The sequence below is a fragment of the Adelges cooleyi genome, unplaced genomic scaffold (assembly GCF_023614345.1).
Source record: "Adelges cooleyi isolate 19-005CV unplaced genomic scaffold, UGA_ACOO_1.1 ACOO_flye_CR_arks_rails_tigmint_CR_PRNA_651, whole genome shotgun sequence".
NCBI classification, from domain to species: Eukaryota; Metazoa; Arthropoda; class Insecta; order Hemiptera; family Adelgidae; genus Adelges; species Adelges cooleyi.
Window position 1 is genome coordinate 13,729,762 of NW_026096352.1, and position 21,321 is coordinate 13,751,082.

A 21,321-nucleotide genomic window follows, 5' to 3' on the forward strand; every position below is an offset into this window, starting at 1 on the left:
TTATAGGAAAAGCGAAAAAACCGCGGTGTTTCAAGAACATTGTAAATTTATCTGTAATATACACAGCCCAAAAAATTGTCTGGATGAGCTGTGAATGAGAATTGAAATAGATTTTCTAAGAATTGTAAAAAAATAGCGCCAGGATAAATGATTAGAGATAAGAGACAAAATAGAGGTGATAAGAGCTTAGTGATATGAGATAACATATCCATGATAAAATGTTTTACCTTGGAGCAGAGAAAATAAATAGGATTTTTCCATCAACCTTACCTCTTTATTCAGCCCATGGATCAGAAATCGAAAATTTTAACAGGATATATTAAAAACAAACACTAAGGAAACTTTAATTAAATAAAGGCTCTGAAGTAAGTTTAGAAGAAAGTTAAATGTATATATTATTATTATAATGGTATTCTATTATGAATTTGTTATATTTCAATATTGACAGTATTATTACTATTAGCAATTATTAAATTTCTATAAAATTTAATACGCTAACTTATTGGTTTGTATTGTTATTTTTTTTCAGGTGTACAGATTAATAAATTTACAAATATCCACATATTTTTTTGTAAATAGTATATATACCTAGTATATACTAGGTATTAAAACTTCTCAGAACACTCAATAAGAAAAAGGGGGCAATTTTTTTTTATATAGGGTATGACGCCCCAAACCGAGACAGATGGATAGTGCGGTATGGCTTAAAAAATGACCACACACAGGAGTGGATGTAGATGATATAAGGGTGTGGCAAAAAATGTTGAGAAGAAATAATTAACTGGTAATCTGATTGTAAAAATTAACTAATTAGGTAAATATTTAGAAGCATATTAACTCGCTAATACCAAGCCTTAAGTAAAATCAATACAGTATTTTTGTGAAAATATTATTAAATGTTTATTCTAACTAAAATACTGTAAACAGTCTAGATATCATAATACTTACTACTAAAAAATCTTATATAATTTAATACAAATCCTTATTACATAATATTTTACTTTGATTTATTGTCAGTTTTTCTTTTTCGCCAAACATGGCTGAAACAATGTTTCCTTATGGCAACTAAAAAAAAATTATTATTTTAATAATTAAATAATTATAAAATAATTATTCCCAAATTTGAATCGTACATATTCTAGAATCTTTTTTCTTAAAAGAAAAGAAGCAAAATTTTTATTCTAACTCAAAATAATCGGTACGATAATAATTATTATCAAAGCATTATTGACATATCTGTATCTACTTCTACCTCATATACGCTTTGTAAATGTTTATATAGGTTGATCATTTTATCATAAACCACTCAATATCTCATTGGATTTAATTAATAATCGCATTTTTTTTCATAGTGTTTTTAAATAATGTGATATCGATTTTTAAAAAAATTTTATATTCTTACACTCCTCTTAAACTTAAATTAATCTATACCAACTTATATGGTAACGCATACATTTCAAAACATTTTAAATTGAGAATAACGTAAAGCTGTCAAGGTATTAATTTTACATCGATGTGCTTAATTTCGTATTTTTATTTTAATATAACACTATTTTTTTCTAGCATTTATTAAATACGTCAAAACTAACATATCAAAAAATAATAATTAAATTTGATTTTTCCTATTAAAAATACAATTTAAACGTGATATACCCTAAGGGTTATAACACAATAAAATTACATATAAAATTAATTTTATTAAAACATTTTAAGCTGGTTTTTAAATGACGTAAAAAAATGTTACTGTTTAAATATATATTTTTCCGTTTTACTTAAGTTACTCCTCTTCAGTGGAAGGACTCTCGTTAGGAACAGAAAATTTAACATTTTCCGTGTCAGTTATGAATTGAAAACCAATTTTTTCCGTATGTTCTATTATGAAATCCATGGAAGAATGCAATTTGGCTACATAAATTTGGTAGGCCATTTCCTCTCCAGCGAGCGGTAGAATACCATATTCACGCAGTAACTCACGTTCATCGATGGTATGGTGTGCTGGTTTACAGGTTTCGCTCCAATGAAGCTCTAAGAACGTAGCATAACCTTTGATTTTTTGGTGAAACTCTTTGGCCTTCGATGCTACAGAACCATTTTTCACACTGGGATTTTTTTGTTTAAGATACAAATGAATTTTCAACAGAGTACGGTAAAATGAATGGGTGTCGGTAATCTTTCTTTTGTTAAATTGTTTAATCTGTACATAAATGCGCGACAATTTGAACATAGTAAGCTTACCTTTTTCGAGACACTCTTCAAGTTTTTGCCAACAATCTAGAGCGTTATCTTGATCATTATTTGACATATCACTGCACTCGATTATTGTCAACGACGTTCTCCAGAGAAAGTCAATTATTAACTTTCCGTAACCGCATTTCATTACTAAAAGGATTATTTTCAACTTATAGATTTCCGTGGTGACAGGCGCAGTCCATAACTCATTTTTCAACAAGTCCACTTTGGTGGACCTTTTGATGGGTACATCTATTATCTTACTGAACCACGTCATCTCATCCCAATGTTCTGCTTGCCAAAGGTAGTTGGCTTCACGCTTCTTTTTATCACTTGCGCATTTTGGTATGCATATCAAGAATAACGCAAATAATAGCTTCACAATTAAACGTTTTTCCATAATTAAGAGTTTAGAACTTTAAATTTGTTAAACACAAAAACGAATGTAACCTGCCTACTATATAGCAAAAACTAAAATGTATTAGATATGTGTAGTAGACTCATACTCCGCGCTAAAACCAACCGACACACACATTATTTGCTTAAAGCATACAGGTGTCACACAAACTTTCGACAAATGAAATAACTATTGTTGTAGTGAATATATCAAAATTTCTTTTAAAATGAATTTATACTTCTTTGCACTACAAACACCACATTTCTTTTTTTACCTAATGGTTATACTTTTTACCATTTTTACGTCCGTACGTACATTTGGACGATCATTTTTAAATCTTGCTAAAATAATTGAGTATATTATTATGAAATGTATGTGTCACACAAAAATATTAAACCAAATGTAAATTACAAAAAAACTTACAATATAAAACATTATCCAATAAATTTATTAGGGACTTTGTTGAATAGGGCCCATGCTTTTCTTTTTAGACAAAAATTAAAGATGTTTAACAATATTTAAAATTGTAGTTAATTTTCGGTTGTTTTCAAAGTAATTGACATTTTAAATAAAATGTGTTACAAATAATGGGTAAATTGTTCTTAAAATAAAATTATTTTACTTTTTAGTTTTTAGTTCACTTTTTACTATTTTTTAGGATAGCATGTTTTTTTATGAGCTATAAATTTATGTATACTGAAAATGTAACTTAGATGTTTTTGTATTTTGGCCACAAAAAATGTAAAATTGTACGTCATCTTGACCCATTAAATCCGAAGTTATTTTTTTTTACAGTTATGATTAAGATTGCCCGCTAGATCGCGACACACGCACAAATTTTGATCTTTTTAAACTTCTTTATAAGAGCCTTGATTGATGATGTGGTCACTCTCCTGCTCTCCAAGGAGAGTTCTCCAGGAGGTTTGCCTTAGCCTCTGCCTGGATCAGACTCTTCAGAGCCGTCGCTTTGTCCATTTTGCCCTTGATAATCTTATATGTGTAAGCAAATTGTAGCGAAATAATAATATTATATAACGATGTCATTGGATTTTTAATCGATTTCATCTTAGCAGACAGCACATTAACAGTTTCTTCACTATTGTCTAAGACTCCAAAATTTGTAATCAGGATTTCCATAATTTCTTTGTCTTCTATTATGTTATTTAAATATAGCCGGTCGAAATCAAAGTCTTCAACATAACCGATTTTTAATGGCTGCCGTTTACAGAAATTTGTAAGCTCATTTAGCGCTAAAGTACGATCTAACATGAATACACTTTTATGCATTTCATTTGATTTCAGGGCTATACTACAGTCCAATGGCACAGCGTCTCGTACATAGTCTAAAACATTACCATAAAGTGTTTCCATTTCAGAAATTCTTTTCTCATTAATACCTATTTTCTCCAATTGTTTCATTTGGTATGTATAAAAATGAAATACCCAAGTAAAATGTGTAAATGTTGACTCTTTAAAGTAATTTGTATTGATTCTTGCTTTCAACATATTTTGTTCCCACTTTTGACATGCACTTTCAATGGTAGCCCTAATGTTATCATCATTTCCGTAATTTTTTGGTTGTCTCAAGTACATAAAAACCAACATATTGTACGTGAAATGACATTTAATGTTTCTACATGAACTTGTGATGCAATCTATTATTTTTTTTTCGGGATAATGATTTAGTTGATGTTTGATATAAATTAACAATTCAAATTTTGTATATATACTTGTTCATAGTCATTTTTCACTTCAGTATACCACTGTGTCAAATCCGCCATATGATAGTTACAATTAGCAAAGTTTAGTAGTATTATCGTCATCAAAATTATAATGTGTTTCATTTTAAAACACTACTTCTTAAAATTTTAAAACTTATTTTATCACGTATAACTTTGTACCTACACAACAGATTCAGCACGACTTTTCAACTGCAGCTAGATTTAGTCAATGTTCAATGTTCCGACTATGACATATTTTCTTCTCATCATTTTACCAAAATATGCACAGAAACGAAAAAAAAATGTGTATATGGCCTCATCTGTGTTTAAACTATAGTGAAATGTTTACCTTATAACAATTTTAAAAAAAAAAATGTTTGTTGACAAAACATATTAAACAGAAACACTTAATATTAAAATGGATATGTTTTAGGGATAGTAGGCAGGTTCCTAGTTAAAAGATTAAATGTAAGATAATAATTAAGTGTGGTGATGGTGTGACATTTTTATTAAAGATCACATTCCTGGAAATAGTACGTTATGTTAGAAAACAAAACCATAGAATGCAAAACAAACTATATCCATCGATATACAAACAATTAATACCGAATAAAATATTAAAAATATCAAACATCTTAAAATTAAAAAAACTAAGATAATGAAAACAGCATTAGGACTCATCTACTTAAAATTTGTTATTGTTAACAGGAGTTTGAGTATGACATTTAATCTGATTCCAATTGGGTATGCCTTAACCCCCTCCCCCCAACGTTTGTTTAGAAACATTTCAATGCTGGATTGAAGTTTTAATAAGTTTACTTAGTTGATTTATATAGTTATGTGTGTGTGCTTGCAACTTCTATGGTAATTTGCATATTAACATTGTGCGAGAAACGCCTTTATAGTAATTGGATATTGATTTATAATATATTCGTCATTGTTTATGTGTTGTGCAATGAACGAGAACTTCTTGTCGCAGTAATTTAAAATCTTATGATCTCATCACAACTGGTAACTGGTAAGTCTTAATAATATGTTAAATATAACTGATAACGGCTTCTGATAGGAGACAGTTTATAAGAGATCAGTTTAGTTTAGGTTAGGAGAGTGTAGTGGAGGGGAAGGCTATCGGATAGGTCCACGAGGGAAGAAAAAAAGTGATGGGACGATCGTGGGCTAGGTCTGAGAGAGGAAAAAATACACATATTGTTATCCATGTATTAATCACATATCAGTATTTGAAATTTTTTTTAAATTTTGTTTCCCACCAATAATTACTCGTGAATAAGCCATTTTATCGATACAATCTGCAGTCCGTACCGTATCTTATATTTTAATAACATAATAATATATTATATCCATCATTTACAATATAGCATCATGCCACAGTGCCATCATACGCGTTTGTTGGAAAACTTTGTTTGTTTTCTTTCAGTATTCTCAATGTGATTGAAATCTTATATAATGGACAAATTTTATTAGCGATTCATCGTATTCGGCATAACATCTTGTATTATAATATTATAGTATTATTAAATCGTTTAAATCCAAACAATTTGTCGAATAATAGCAGATATCAAATCAACAATGCCTATTATTATTATGTACCTGTCGACCGTCGGCCATCTTATAACAGCGTTAATTTATGGTCGAATACATGAAACATGTTGAAAGTGTAATCCTTTCTGCCATCGTAGTCACAAAATACGCTAAATTGTCGAAATTTGCCGTTTTTGAACAATAATATTGTAAAAACTACTGGTTAAAAATTCAAAATTTGAACACGATTATTTAAAAAAAAAAATAATCTAACAGAATATCAAAAAAACAAGGAGGTTCCCATTTAAATTTTAAAAGTTGATATCATTCATACGCAAACCAATTCAGGTAAGTTACACCTAATAACATTCAAAAGTCAAAAGTAAAAAAAAAATCAAAAGTGGCTCTGAAAATCAAGGGACTCCAAACTTTTTTAATACCCTGTGCATTTTTGTTAATAAGAAAGGCATTCCGTTGTACGGCTAATCGCTTACAAAGGTGGGCATATATTTTATCATCTTTTGATTTTGAAATTAAATACACCAAATTTGAAAATAATGCGGCTGATTATTTTTCCCAAATAAAATTTGGCCAAAGTATAACAACCAATACAATAATTCTTATAAAATTGAATATTCTAATCTGTTGATACTGTGCTCCTCATTGGTAATCAATCTAGGCCATACAAATAAATTACAGTCGCAATAAAACCATAGGTACGCAATAACAATAATAATAATTCTTAAGCAACATTTGTGTTTATAATCGTCAGTAAGACCGTATATTTTAGAAAAACATTTTATTAATTGACAATTCAGATGTTATTAAAGAAATAACTAATTAATTAATACTTAACAATTAGGTAGTAATTAAGGTAATAAAAAAATTAGGAAATAACTAGGGTTATATTAAACAGGTTCAAGTTATTAATAGAGTTTCCAGTCGACATTAATACATTAGCATTTATATATAATTTGTATTGATATTAGATACATTTATAGGATAAAAATTTTAGAAAATTATTTTGGATACAAGATAGACTCTGGTTTTGACAAATACTATCATAATTCCAAAGCAAAAAGACATATTCAATGCGGGAATACACTAATGAATAATACAAAATTTTTAATGCACAAGAATCATTGAAATCACTACACATATGTTTTAATAATCATAGTTTCATAAATGACTTATTATAAATAAAATCAACATGATTATTGAAAGATAGTTTTGTGTCAAAGAAAACTCCTAGGTCTTTAGTAATAATATTACGTGCTATTTTTGTATTATTAACTGCATAATTAAAATAAAGAGTGTTTTTTTTAAAGAATAAGACATAATGGAACATTTATCAATAATTAAAGACATTCCATTATTGCTGCACCATTTATCAGCAAATAACAGAAATTTCGAGTAATTCAGAACTTTGCTAATATAATCATTTATAAATAAAGAAAAAATTGTGGGAGATAAGTGATATCCTTGGGGTACATCAGATAGAACATTTATTTAATTAGATATAAAAATGTTATATTTTACAAATTGGACACGATTGATTAGGTATATTAAACATAATCAAATTGCGAGAACGTAGTTGTCTATCTAACACTTAAGCAACTAAATCATTCTCATTAGAAATTAGAGATATTAAGATACTACTTTTTTTTCAAGTGCATTAAATTAATCTTTTAAAATTTTGTTTTCCTCAGTTAAAACCGACATAATTTTTAATAAGTCATCAATTATTTTATTGAATTTGTTTTAACCATTACTAGTATTATTCACTGTAGAGATTATTTTACCTTAGATATTTTTTATAATAATATAATATAATAACTAAATAAATAGTTGTTTGTGAAGCGATTTTATATATTTTTAATAGTTAACTAACTACAAAAATGATTTAAATACTATATAATTTTAGAACAAAAGTACATTTAATTACTGTTCAAAATTGTTATACTCTAAAATATTCCTCCTGTAGTTGTACAGTTAGCTCTTTAATTTGTATATCATTATCATTAACGTCCACTTGCCAAATTTTGTCCTGAATGGATCTGTATTGTATATTATGATCAGTTTTATATTCTATGATACAATCACCACGTTTATATTCTGCAGGTGTTTTCAATACAGTTTTTGTACTAATCCACAATGCTATCAAATAACATATCATTTTATCCATAGCTTCATTTTCAGCTAAAAAATTATAAAATAATATTTTTTCTTAAAAATTATCAAATTTATAGTTTAGTAGCATCTATTTTTCTATATTCTGCAAGAAACCATTACTACACGTGTATAAAATCAGTACCTAATACAATAAATATACAAACGGTGTCCTCATCTGACAGCCCAGTCACAACAGCTTTTTTAAATGACAGGCACGCGTTAGTTTAGACAAACATGTGTTGTGTGAGTTTTATAATATTATTATAATAAAATAATTGAACTAGTATGTCTGTAAAATATGCATTTTTAGATAAGAAATAAAAGATTAGATTTAATAGATTTAAGTTAAGAAATTAAAGATACTGTATTAGAAATACGAGGTTAGAAATAGTTGAATAGAGATAAGGGATTGATTATACGAGATTAAAGAGAAAATATTAGAGATACCAGATTAAAATGAATTGATTAGAGTAAATAGATCAGATTAGAGAAAATATATCCAGAGGGGAAAGAGGATAGGACGAAATTTAAGAGTAGGATACAGAAAAATGGGGAATAGGATAGAAAACTCTTCCCCTCCCATTATCCCTTATCGGCTGATCCCTTTCTCCTATTCTTTCTCTCCCTGTCAACATGCTTGAAGCGATCCGAAAGTTAAGTTTTAAATTTAACTAATAGGTTAAAAGGTTTTTTGGCGTGAGTGTCTAGATCGTTTGGTTTTGCACAGGTGGACTCTCCTACTTCCAATAGAGCTATTTACATCACTACACACACACGCAGCTGACCAGTTGGGTTGGCAGGTAGCGCTATCGGGTAAAGCGGCTTATTTTTATCCGCCCCCGGCGCAAACACTATAACGCTCTCCACCTTCTATTCTAGGATCTAAACTTGAGTAAAATTACTTTAAAAGTAATTAATCATAATTAGTTATGGACTAATCAAAATTTTCAGAAAATTATTATTGTTGCTAGAGCTCAGGATAAATTTAAAAACATATTTTAAATATTGTGTTGTATTGTAAAATAACGAAAACTAATGTGTCTCTTAAAAGAAAAACCACAAAATTGCAATTAGTTAAAAACAATTGATTATGATATCCATAATCAATCAAACTGTAAAAAATATATGTTGTAAAAAAGTAATACTATTATAACTCTGTAATTATATTCACCTAATTTTCGAGCAATTATATTTTTTAAAGCTTTCTCAACAAAACGTCTTCTCGCTTCTCCAAGTGGTTCCAAACGTTGAATCTTCGTACCTTCATAAATTTATAAATATAACAGGTTTGATGATTAATATTTATTATTATATATTTTGTACTTATGTATTTTAACAATACAGTGATAGCAATACGTGTTTAAAAATTAAATTATTTATAATTATTCCAAGTGTTTAATTAGCTTACTTTGTGTGTAATATATTATGTATTTCGCGCGTGGATCGCGGATATGTATTGAGGAGTATATACAAAGAGTGGTTATGCAAAATTTTCCATTGGTTAGCGGCTTTGTTAAGCTGGTATCTGATTTCCTTACGTTCCTCTGCGAAGCTAACAACAGTTTACTAGGAACGTAAGAGGTATTCGAGCATCAAAATAGTCTACGACGAATACGATATTGTTAATGATGACTCTGTTGGACCGTATCTAATAACGTTAGACTCTATAGATCAGTCCATGAAAAACATAGTAATTGATAATAGTCCTGTGCCCAAAGGAGTGATCATGCGAACTCTAAGGCAAGTCAAAGCAGCCCCAGCCATCTTCAATATTGCAAAAATCATGTTTTCCTGGAACCATGCTATTAAAAAACTTAGGACCGGGAGAACAGTTCTTCTATATAAAGATAAAGGGGATCCAGCAGACATAAAAAATTGGCGCCACAAAACGATTTTCAGTTTGGTAAGACGTACGAGAGAAGCCTAGATCATGAACTTCGTTTCCGCGTTTCATTCTCCTGCGTACACATGGATTCGTGTCAGGTGTCGCGAAAGCTCATGTTAATACATTGCTGGTTGACGGCTGCTTCCGTGTCGCTGAAACTAATAAAACCAATTGTTGCGTGGTGATGTTAGATCTTACAAAGACATTCGACACAATTGGCCACAACATAACACACATTTCAGTCATTACCAGTTCCGTCTTCACTGCATAGCTTGGTAATCACACTTATAACCACCAGCTCAACAAAAATAAATGACGACCAAAAGTCATCTAAAAGTATTTTTATAAATCTCGGAGTCCCACAAAGATCTCCTTTATCTTGAAACTAATCACTGACAACTCCCGAGTTAGAGAGTATTATTGCAATGTCCATTGCCGACGACAAAGTTATAGTCGCCAAGGACGCAGCCAGCGCAGTGACAGTTGTTGACATAATGAATCAAAAGTACGGTAAAATGGCAATGCATGTTAACCCATTTAAATCTTTCTGCATTAATGTACAAAAAGGTCAGCTGATGCATGAAGACACTACAGTTCTTGACGGATCCGGAATATTGTCGCTACACGAGGGAGAAAATATCAAATACCTGGCAGTCAACTTTAGCGGCCAAATTGTGTTCAATCGAAAAAGATTTTAGAAACTTGGCACCATCGCCTCGTTTACGCGGGGATCAAAAAATCAACATATTAGACCAATATGTTTATCTCAAGTTAGTATATCCATTGCAAACAGTCCCAATAGACATTTTGGACCAACCATTTCTGGAGCGAGTGCTATTCTAGTAAGACAAGGCGTACATGAGATTTGCAGTCTTCCCTTGGATACGCCACTCCCCGTGTTCTATACCAGTTAGTCCAACACATCACTATTTCCCAGAGATGTCGTCAGTTCACGATGGATACTTCCATGCCATCCGTGACGTGAAGGATGAAGAAATTCTTTGCCGCACTCACCTCGGTAGTGTAATAGACTCAAACGCGAGGGCAATGAGGACAGAGCTTAGGCTAGCAGAGTTTAAATTGTTTAAAATGGACGGAATTGTGCCAACGATGGATCAGAACTAAATGGTATAAATGTTGCACCTTAATCAAGGCTTGGGTATCAAATAAGAAAGGTCTGACTAGTGCAGAATAGATGGCAATAATTATGTCTATGAACTCAATGGCCAATAGACGTACAGGAGGTCGTGGTGTTAGTAGTCGCCACTGCAGGTTTCCAGTCTGTAATGAGAATAATATAATTAAAACACCTTCGGAACCTAGCAAACCATAAAGTGCACCACTCGTTATAACCACTCGTGAACCTGTTTTAGAGAAAAGGCTTTGAAGCCTATGAAGAGGTGCATTACGAGATCCATGAAAGGAACATCACTAAAAATAGAAGGGTGGATATTATTGTCCTTGATAGCATTATGGGTAGAAGTCTGATTCTGGATCTCACCAAACGATGGGAAATTAATGATGACAGACAAGACATATCAATATACGAAGAGAAAAAAACAATTTATACTCCATGCATACCATACCTAGCAGAACATTATAACATAACCCAATGGGAAGTTACTGGATTGTGGATTGGAACCGGAGGAACGGTTTCGTCTCTGCTAGTCTCATTCTTCAAAGCGAATGGTCTAGCAGTCGAAGAACTGCGAAAGATATGTCTTTTAATACTGAATGACACTCTATATATTATTAATTTCCAGATCTACTCCGTTTAAATGTTTTAAGTGTGATAATTATTTATTTGTTTACTTATTTATTTAATTATTTATGTTAATTTGTATTAATATTATTATCATCGTTGTTAGCAAAATCCTAATGTCATGTACTATTGTTTACATCAGTATGCTGTGTCACCAATGGCATCCTATGATTACTAGGCAGCTCGCTCGAATTTTTATTAAAATAAAGTTGAGTCTCATTATATATATAAATAATTTCTAACGGTAAAAATAAATATATGTTTAATATGAGTTGTGTAAGTTCTGTTATTTTAAATGTATAATTTATATATATTTAAAAAACATTAAAACTCTATAATTTATATTAACACTTACTTGCATGGAAAATACTAGTTTTTAATTGTTGTGTGGTACGAAATCTTCTCTCTTCTATAAGTTTGACCATCTTTCCAACTTCTGCAAAAATCAATAAATTATCGTGTTGATAACAAATAGTAAAAACAAAAATTATAAGTTTCTCGAAAAAAAATAGTTACGTCAAATTTCAAAGAACGATTAAAATAGTATTTTCTTTGTAAAACATGCCAATAGTATTCTTATGTTATTAAAATTATATTATAAGTGGTTTTAACAATTAAATTCGTATTTTATACTTGAAAGTGGATAACGAGAGGTTAACGTGGGGTTATAAAAAAGATATATAAAGCAAATATCAAATTGGCAAAAAGAGAAGATAATCTAATCATAATTGGTGATTGGAATGCGGTAGTAGGAGTGAGAGTGGATGGCCAAGAATTTGGAGCGAGAAACGGCAGGGGAGAGCGATTAGTAGATTTTTGTAAGCATTACGACATGTCGATAGCTAATACATATCAGAACAAACACCGAAGACGAAGAGACGAAGAGATAATTAAGATAAAATTAGAAGATGGAAATAATATATTAAAGAGCTCTACCAAGATGACGGACTCACTAATGGCCAAAACAGCGGAAATATGGATGAGCAGGGCAAAACTATTCTAAAAAACGATACCTATAACAAAGCTTTGGAGGAAATGAGAAGGAATAAAGCTCCGGGAATAGACAATATACCTATAGAACTCATCCAAAATTAAGGAAAACCAGTTAAAAAATAGCTATTTAAACTTGTGAAGGAAATATATGAATTAGGAGTATCCTTGAAGACTTCTAGAAAAATGTTATCATCCCAATACCAAAAAAGGCAACCGCAGACAAATCTGACGACTTCAGTACACTAAACCTTATGGCACACGAAGCAAACTTACTAGTAAAAATAATAACTTTCGATACCAATGACAGTGTACTTAATGAAATAGTTGAACCTAGAAGATTATAAAGGTCAATCAAAGAAAGAAAATGGAGACTAGTTGGACATACTTTAAGACACGAAGAGGCACTACACCATAGAATATTGGAAGGACAAATAGAAGGCAAGAGAGGCAGAGGACGTCCTAGAACAAATATAATCAATAAAATTATTAAAGATTCCAGACTGAGAACCTAAAGGGAACTAAAGGGGCCATAACAGAGAACTTTACCGTTTCACACCAAATTTTGATACACTTATTTTTTTACTATAGAGATTAATTTCTAATGGTGGTTGAACAAATAAAAAAATCTTTTTTTTGGGCTACCCTAGTGTAGGGAGTATGGAAGAATTTTGTAATGGTTTTACAGCATTACAGTTTTACGTTAGGGTTGATTAATAAAGAAGAAGAATATAAAGCAAATATAATTTTTGAAACAAGCCATAAGTTCTATTTACTACTAACAAATAACATTGTAGTAATTACTTTTGTTTTCAGCATCAAAAAAAGAAACACCTGTAACAAAAATATGAAAAATAAAATAACTATACCTACAGTTAATCAAACCAGGTTTTTATATTTTCCCCATGTAATTCAGTGAATATTGATGTGTCGTGGTGAAGGGTTGAGTTAAGGTTGGATAATTAACTTGAAAGTGGGTTAACTAACACGGTTGATATACATTTCTAGTTTTATATTCTCTTTTTCACACTTAAAGATACGACTTGCTTCTTTCTTACATTCTAAATACGTTCCGATTTTATTCTTCCTATGCAAGGTCATAAAGTCATGAACTTCTAGCTCTCTTTCTCCGACTTAGTGTTTTTTCATACGTTTCAATCAATCCAGTTTTTTTTTTTTTAGTTTACCAAAACTTCATCTGTAATTAATTTATGGCATCTTTTAATAGAAATCTTGAGTTTCTAAAGATCATTCCATCAATACCCATCATTTCATTATGATTACCCATCCTTCGTGTTCACTTATATTGTTTTAAAGAGTTTAGAGTTTTATATTCTTAAGCTTAGAAATAACGTGTCTGGCAATGCTAGTCTTCTAGATATATTAGGTTTTTTTAACTGTACTTCTATATTTACCAAATTATCATCTTAATCGTAATCAGTACCTTTCACAATTTGCACGTATCTAATAGAGCATTTAAATCTGATATCAATCAGAACATGGTCATGTTGTGACTTGTGATTATTATAAAGTACATGTACTGCAGCTGTTTACTTATTTTCTTCTTGGTTTCTAATAGTTCTTAGATGCTTGTTAAACAGTACCTACTCTAACTTTTCATATATTCGCTGTTATGTTCAATATAAAACTTATCACAATTTTCAAACTGATTTTTATAAACATCTGATATTTTCTGTTCACATATTTTATCCTTTTTTTCCCCTAAAATATCTTGTGTATTATTTTTCTTTAATAAAATGATTGTATTCCGTACACTTAGAAAAATATGTTTGACAATCTGCTTGTCATTTCTGGAAATGTAACATAGCTGATATTTTTGTCGTTTGTTCAAATTCTTATTTCAAGGGGCTTATTGTCCTGCTTTATTCAATTCTTTTGACCATTTGTGTTAATTGATAAATTTCAAAACAGGTTTGCATAGTTGCATAGTTTTGAAAATAGTTCGCAATAATATTTTTAATATTATACTCACCAAGTATAAAATCTATGTCTTTTTGCAAATTTTTCTGCATTCTTATAGAATCTAAATGTAAAAATAAAATACACTTGATGTACATATTTTCTTGTAATAGAAACCAATATTATACAATATGAATCTGTGCGAAGCATTATAAATCTGGAATTTGAAATATGTTAAGGTGATAATTAATTACTTTGTATTGTTTTTATACTGTCAGTATCTACATATTCTGAAATATAAAGTGAAATCTTTGTATACTTAATAATTATCAAACGGCTGTGTGGAAATATTTTTAAAAAATTCGATTAAAATGATTACCCGGTACAGTGATCATGCAATTCAATTCATCTGCAATAAACAATATATAAATTAATTATATTGGATTTTATTTTATTATAATATAAACCAAAAAAAAAATATATGTATTAGTAATTGGGAATATAGTGCTTGGCTCTATCATATTAAATAAGGTGGAAACTTTATGAAAATACAATAGCTGAATTAAAACTTATGGGGGAGCAGGCGATGATAAAATAAGATTTATATCACTCAACATTTGCCTTTAAGTTGAACTTTTATACGTTTTTTATACAAATACCTTCTGTTACCCAAGAATTTTTTAAAATTTTTTATTGTCATATAATTATTATTACCTATTGAATACCACCCTCCATAGACAATTCGTGTAATTGCATACTCCAATCCATCTAGAACAAACAAATAAAGGTTTATATTATAGAAAAATTTCAAATAAAATCATAATAGATACACAAATAATTAGAAAAAAATACACTATTCTTTAAGTGACTCCTCCTGTTGGGTTAAATAGTAAATTCCTAGAGTCAAGTGTGCGCATAGTAAAAAGAATTTATAAAACTAAATAAAGAAGTTTTTTTAGGGTGTGGAGAAATTTGAGATTAAAACGAAGAACAGTGTTATGCCCTTTACAAAACGGGAAGAAGGTTACCATTGATGATTAAAGAGTGACTGAGGGCATTAATACCCCCGGAGAGTAAAGAAATAATAGAGAAGGTGACTACCCGACTAACCAAGTTTACAATATTACTATAGCTGAAAAGCTAGGAGGATCCTTAAGAATCTGTCTGGACCCCTTGGAGCTAAATAAAGCGATCCAAAGATCTCATTATCAAATACCAACGTCTGATGAAATAATACCTAATTGAGAAGAGTGCATAATAGCACTTATTGTCCATTTAAATTATTTTTAGCATCTCAATTTCCATATGTATATATATTATTTTTTAATATTAATTACTAATTATTGTACACATGTGTGTATATGTGTATATCTTACTTCCATTTTCATTGTTATAGTTAGAAGCTTTCTCGATTTTTATGTCTGTAGTAAATGTTTTTAAAAATACATATGTAGAATAACAGTAAAATTTAAAAAATCATAATATTAGTCTGTTCGTTAAAAAAATTTACTTACTTGATTTAGAAACCATTTTTATACATATCCCTATAAAGAAATATACAATTTTACATAACTACCTTTTGTAAGAAAAATAAAAATAAAATAATTACCTAAAATGTCACTTTTTATATCTGCCAAAACTAATACCAAGAAAAATGTTGTTAAAACACAGAAAATTTTCATTTTTATCTGCAAATAATATTAAACATGAATGCAGTTTATATTAGTCTCAGGCGCTTCTGGAGTAAAGATGAGAAGGTTTTGGTTTTCCAATGATATATTTTATGTTTTTTGGCTAGAAATAACTTATATAGACCGATAAATATATATCTCTTATATCTATTTTATATATCTAATTCATATTTATAAGTTATTGCCGTCATAAAAAAGTAGGGTAACATTTTTTCCAACGAAACACAATATTATGCACACAATGATTAAATTAAAAATCAAATATGATATTTTATCACGGATCTTAAGATTTTATATAAGAAAATTTCGCTATAAAACAATCATAGACTGAGTATATTGCGATATTCACAGCAATGTTTATTTAAAAATCATTTATTTCAAAATTAGGAAAGGTGGAGAATAGAGATATTTTTTTCTGCGCGCATTACTCAACCGCACTTCCCCTCCCATCCTAACTTTTAAACATTAATAACTTTGAAACAAATTATCCAAAATTGAGTATCGAGCTGTCAAAATGTTCAGCAAATTATTTATATTTGATAGTTTAATCAAATATATCCGTTACCATTTTAAAACTTAAGTTCATACAATTTATAACGTATAAGGAATGGGCTTATATTTTTTAAAAATATATTTGATTTGTCCCAGCTAATAACTATAAATGTATAAATCAAAAAATTATTAAAAAAGTCTAATATCTTCTAAGTTATTGATTAGGCCATAATGTAATATAAATAAAAAGGGGAATAGAAAGGGAAAGGCGAAAAGGGAAGAAAGACTTAATAAGGCGTATTATTTGTTTTAATGATGGTTTATTAAGTATAGTTCTATGGCTTTAACTTCCAATTATGTACATATTATTATTGTTAATTATTTACTTACCTTGTCTTAGTTTTCTATTGAAGTCTAAGGGTTTAAGCTTTTTTGACTTACCATTAACGAATAAAATTACTTGTACATCGACTACCTTGATAACACAATCTGACTTATAATTAATGAATGTAATCAGGCACGCATTTTAGTCATTGTTTGTAAAGTAAGTGAAATAATATTTATCAATAATTTAGTTATTTTGTTAATTGAAATATTAAAGTATTGTTTCATTATTATTTTGTTTTGTTTTAATCAGAGTTTATCTAATTACTTTTTGTTGATGTAAAATAATTGAGGTAAATAAAATCAAAGAATATTGTAATTATTAATTAAAAAAAAATGGATAGTTAATTTGATTTGGATAATAACCAAAAGAATATTTCTAAAATTGTTATAACTTACGTGTATATTGTTTTTATATTTGTGAACATTTTAGACTTAGAATTTTGTGTGGTCATAGTCAAAAATATATATTTATTATTATTTCTGTTAGGTTTTTATATTTGTAAAAAAAAATGTTTAAGGTGCTTCGCCATGGCAAAGCCAAAAGTGTTGAATTGTAAATACTGGCTATGAAATTAGAGGTTTTATAATGAGATCGATTTTGATGACTTTTGGGTACTCATTTGACAAATGGATCGCGACAATGCAGCTGTTTCAGGGGCTGCGGCGATTGTAGGACTTGGGGAATTTTATTGTTGTGGTATGGTTTGACCACTACAATTTTGAAAAAGTTAAGTAGGTGAACCACTGCGGCGATGTGACTGATCAAAGGTCACGACAGAGTTACGAATTTTTACTACGGCGATGTGGCTGGCTGAAAACCACGATAGCTTTAAGGAAAAATATTTGAACACTAAGTCTGGTTGTAGTGTTTTAGAATTTCTACTGCGGCAATGTGGCTGATCGAAGACCACGACAGTATTGATAATGTTTTGGATGTGATGGATAAAATTAGTAGACAAGAGGTCGAAAGTATTACAATGTACAATATATGATTTATTATTATGGTCATTTCTTGTGCTGATTGTCCAGTATCAATCAAACTATTAAAATTATTTAAAAATTATTTGTAATATTTATTTATTATACAGAGTGTTTCACAATAGTTCGACAAATGAAATAACTTTTGTTCTAGTGAATATTTTTAAGATTTTTTTTTAAATTAATAATACTCGTTTACGCTATAAGCACCACGTTGTTGGATATTTACTTTTTATGTTACTAAAGGTTAAAGGGTAAGATGGGAGGTGGAGCACGGTAGAGAAATGCGTGCAGATAAAAATAGCTCCACGCTCTTACTCTACCGCACTCCACCTCCCATCCTACCCTTTAACTGACTGACTTTGACTGACTCGGTTTTTGATGCGCTTAAAGTAAAAAAAAAATCAAGTATATAACAGAATGGGAATGATAATTTGGAGGTGGTGTGATATTGGTTTTAAAAAAATAAATCTTAGTATGTAATTCATGACCGTTATAAAAAATTAAGATAATATATTTTACAATAGTACATAATATTGAGCAGAATAATGAATTAACTGAAAGTCTGATAAGCCCATATTTATAAATTATTTTAACATAATATTTATTGTCCATAATACCTACTTAAAATCTATTCAAAATAAAACATTGTACAAAGAAACTTGGATTTATAAGTTTATGATACAATATATAAAATATGAAGTTATATTTACACTATTTACATTACTTGAGGTTACTCCCACTTGGATGTCTTGACTAGTTCGCCAACGTTCGCCTCAAGTCATGTAAATAGTGTAAATATAATACCCCACTCAAGCTTCAATAATGAAGTTATATTTTATTCTTAAATTATATAATTTATAATTCGTCCATCTCTGATTGAAAGCCTACTTACAACCAGAGTTGTGCACCATTAAAATAAAACGTTATCTAAATAATCATATAGGTAACATATTATTATTAGTATTACTTACTTATGGACTTAATGTATAGTGAAACAGAACCAGTAAGTGAAATATTATCGAGGAACTAGATGCGAAGAAAATTTAAAATTAGAAAAAAACATATTGAAAGCGTACAAATTTACCATTTTGGAAGTTTGATAGTATTACTTACTTAAACAACCGCAATGATAATTGCCGAATGGGTTATATTATATCGACCGAAATAATAAAATCTACATATTTTTTTTAGAATTCTCTATACCCATTTATTGACACAGCTGACTGGAACGACGAAGACGAAGAAGCAACCTTAGTCATTTTTTGTTATGACTAACATATTTTCAATATTCCGAAGCGGAGTAAAATTTTTTATAAAAAATATTTGAATACTAAGGCCCAGCGCACACGGCGTGACTGTTTTGCGACTAAGGTTGCAAATGAGTTGAGCGCGCAACTGTTTTGTGACCTTGGCAGCAAAAAGCTGTAGGGATAACCGCACACGAGGCGATTGGAAAGGGAGTAGTTTGCAATCGGTTTCAAATCGGTTTCAATGCGATCGTTTTCTGCGGTCGCAGTTGCGTTGCGTCACAGTTGCACTGAAATTAGTAGGTTTTATTATTTTGGTTCCAAATCTTAAAATGATGAAAAAAAAAACATTTCGTTCTTCTTTATTTTTAAATATTTTTATACATGGATAATATATATATATATATACATTATACATATTATCCATGTTTTTTATAGTCCGCTGTGTTATTGATATATAGACAGACTACAGAAATCGTTCATTTTTCTCCTTTATAAAATTAAATTAAATTTTATGTTTAAAATAGTAATGTACAGACTACTGTACGATAAATTTAATAACGATGACACTCCTCTCCCTACCCTCTCCATAGGGATTGTTACAAGACAATACGCTGTGCGCTGTACGGTCCCTACGGCCACCAAGAAATATAATAACAAAATATTCACCTAACCACGCATTAAACGAATGTAACCTTATTATTTGTGTATACCTATTTGAATAGAAAATACCAACTGATCCGCAATCAGTCTTGCTCGTGTGCGGACAAAAGTTTCGTTTTAGTTGTAAACTAGTTGCGCGCTCAACTGATTTGCAACCTTAGTCGCAAAACAGTCGCGCCGTGTGCGCTGGGCCTAAGTCTATGTGGCTGATCGAAGACCACGACAGTATTGATAATGTTTTGGGTGTGATGGACAAAATTAGTAGACAAGAGGTCAATGTACAATATATGATATATTATTATGGTCATTTCTTGTGCTGATTGTCCAGTATGAATCAAATAATTAAAATTATTATTATATATATATCATTTTTGAAAATATGTCTCTTTTGTTAAAAATAAGTGAAAAATTTAAATTATGATTTTGCTAAATGGTAATAATTGTTAATTTTTTTGAAAAAATAGTTTGAAAAAAGATTTTAAGTGTTTTTAACTTTTTACGTGGTAAAAGCATTAGTTGGGCGTCATTTGTTACAGAAATGACAAAGAGAAAAGGGAAGAAAGACTTAATGAGGTTGTCAGTTATTTGTTTTAATGATGGCTTAATGAGTATAGTTCTATAACTTTTACTTCATATTACGTAGGTATTATATATTATTACTATTAATTATTCACTTACCTTGTCGTAGTTTTCTATTGATCTTCTGTGAGCATACAAATAAAACGATCTAAATAATCATCTAGGTAACAATATATTATTATTCAAGTAAACGTTATTCGAATAGTTTGTAAGTGCTTTTTTCAAGTAATTATACTTGAAAATATTATTATTTTTTTATAAATCCAATATATTTTACATTTAGAAAATATATAAAACCAGTTAATTTAGAGTCATTTTTTTATTCGAATAAATTGCAAAAAAAAATTATTTGATTAATTTTTTATTCGAATAATTATTCCAATTTTCACAAATGTGCTTACAACTTTTGAATTTTGATAGTATTACTTACTTATGGACTTGATGCGAAGTGAAACAGAACCAGTAATTGAAAACTAGAAAAAACACACTGAAAGCGTACAATTTTGGAAGTTTGATAGTATTACTTACTTAAACAACTGCAATGTAAATTCTCGAATGACTTATATTATATCAACCGGAACAACAAAATCTAAATATATTTTGCAGAACATTTTATGCCAATTTATTGACATAAGTAACATTAGTTAACACAACTGCCTGACACGA

General features: G+C 29.6%; 1 protein-coding gene across 1 annotated transcript; it reads right to left on the reverse strand.

Annotated features, from left to right (window-relative positions):
- Nucleotides 1-7,801: 7,801 nt before the first annotated feature.
- On the reverse strand, nucleotides 7,802-21,210 carry LOC126844608 (uncharacterized). The gene is made up of 14 exons (XM_050582912.1): nucleotides 21,184-21,210; nucleotides 21,086-21,128; nucleotides 20,755-20,779; nucleotides 16,225-16,303; nucleotides 16,130-16,159; nucleotides 15,992-16,036; nucleotides 15,330-15,383; nucleotides 14,995-15,024; nucleotides 14,870-14,905; nucleotides 14,689-14,739; nucleotides 13,500-13,529; nucleotides 12,061-12,141; nucleotides 9,230-9,319; nucleotides 7,802-8,085 (listed from the first exon to the last, which is right to left on the reverse strand). The coding sequence occupies exons 4-14, from the start codon at nucleotides 16,295-16,297 to the stop codon at nucleotides 7,844-7,846; spliced, it is 762 nt and encodes a 253-aa protein (XP_050438869.1). The 5' UTR covers nucleotides 16,298-16,303; nucleotides 20,755-20,779; nucleotides 21,086-21,128; nucleotides 21,184-21,210; the 3' UTR covers nucleotides 7,802-7,843.
- Between the last annotated feature and the right edge of the window lie 111 nt (nucleotides 21,211-21,321).

Bases quoted from the DNA above. Each gene is read 5' to 3' on its own strand.
- LOC126844608 (XM_050582912.1), bottom strand. From the start codon at position 16,297: ATGAAAATTTTCTGTGTTTTAACAACATTTTTCTTGGTATTAGTTTTG. The intron at 16,037-16,129 runs GTAAGTAAATTT...CATTTACTACAG, and splicing joins AAAAATGGTTTCTAAATCAA to ACATAAAAATCGAGAAAGCT. The intron at 14,906-14,994 runs GTAATCATTTTA...TTTATATTTCAG, and splicing joins TTGCATGATCACTGTACCGG to AATATGTAGATACTGACAGT.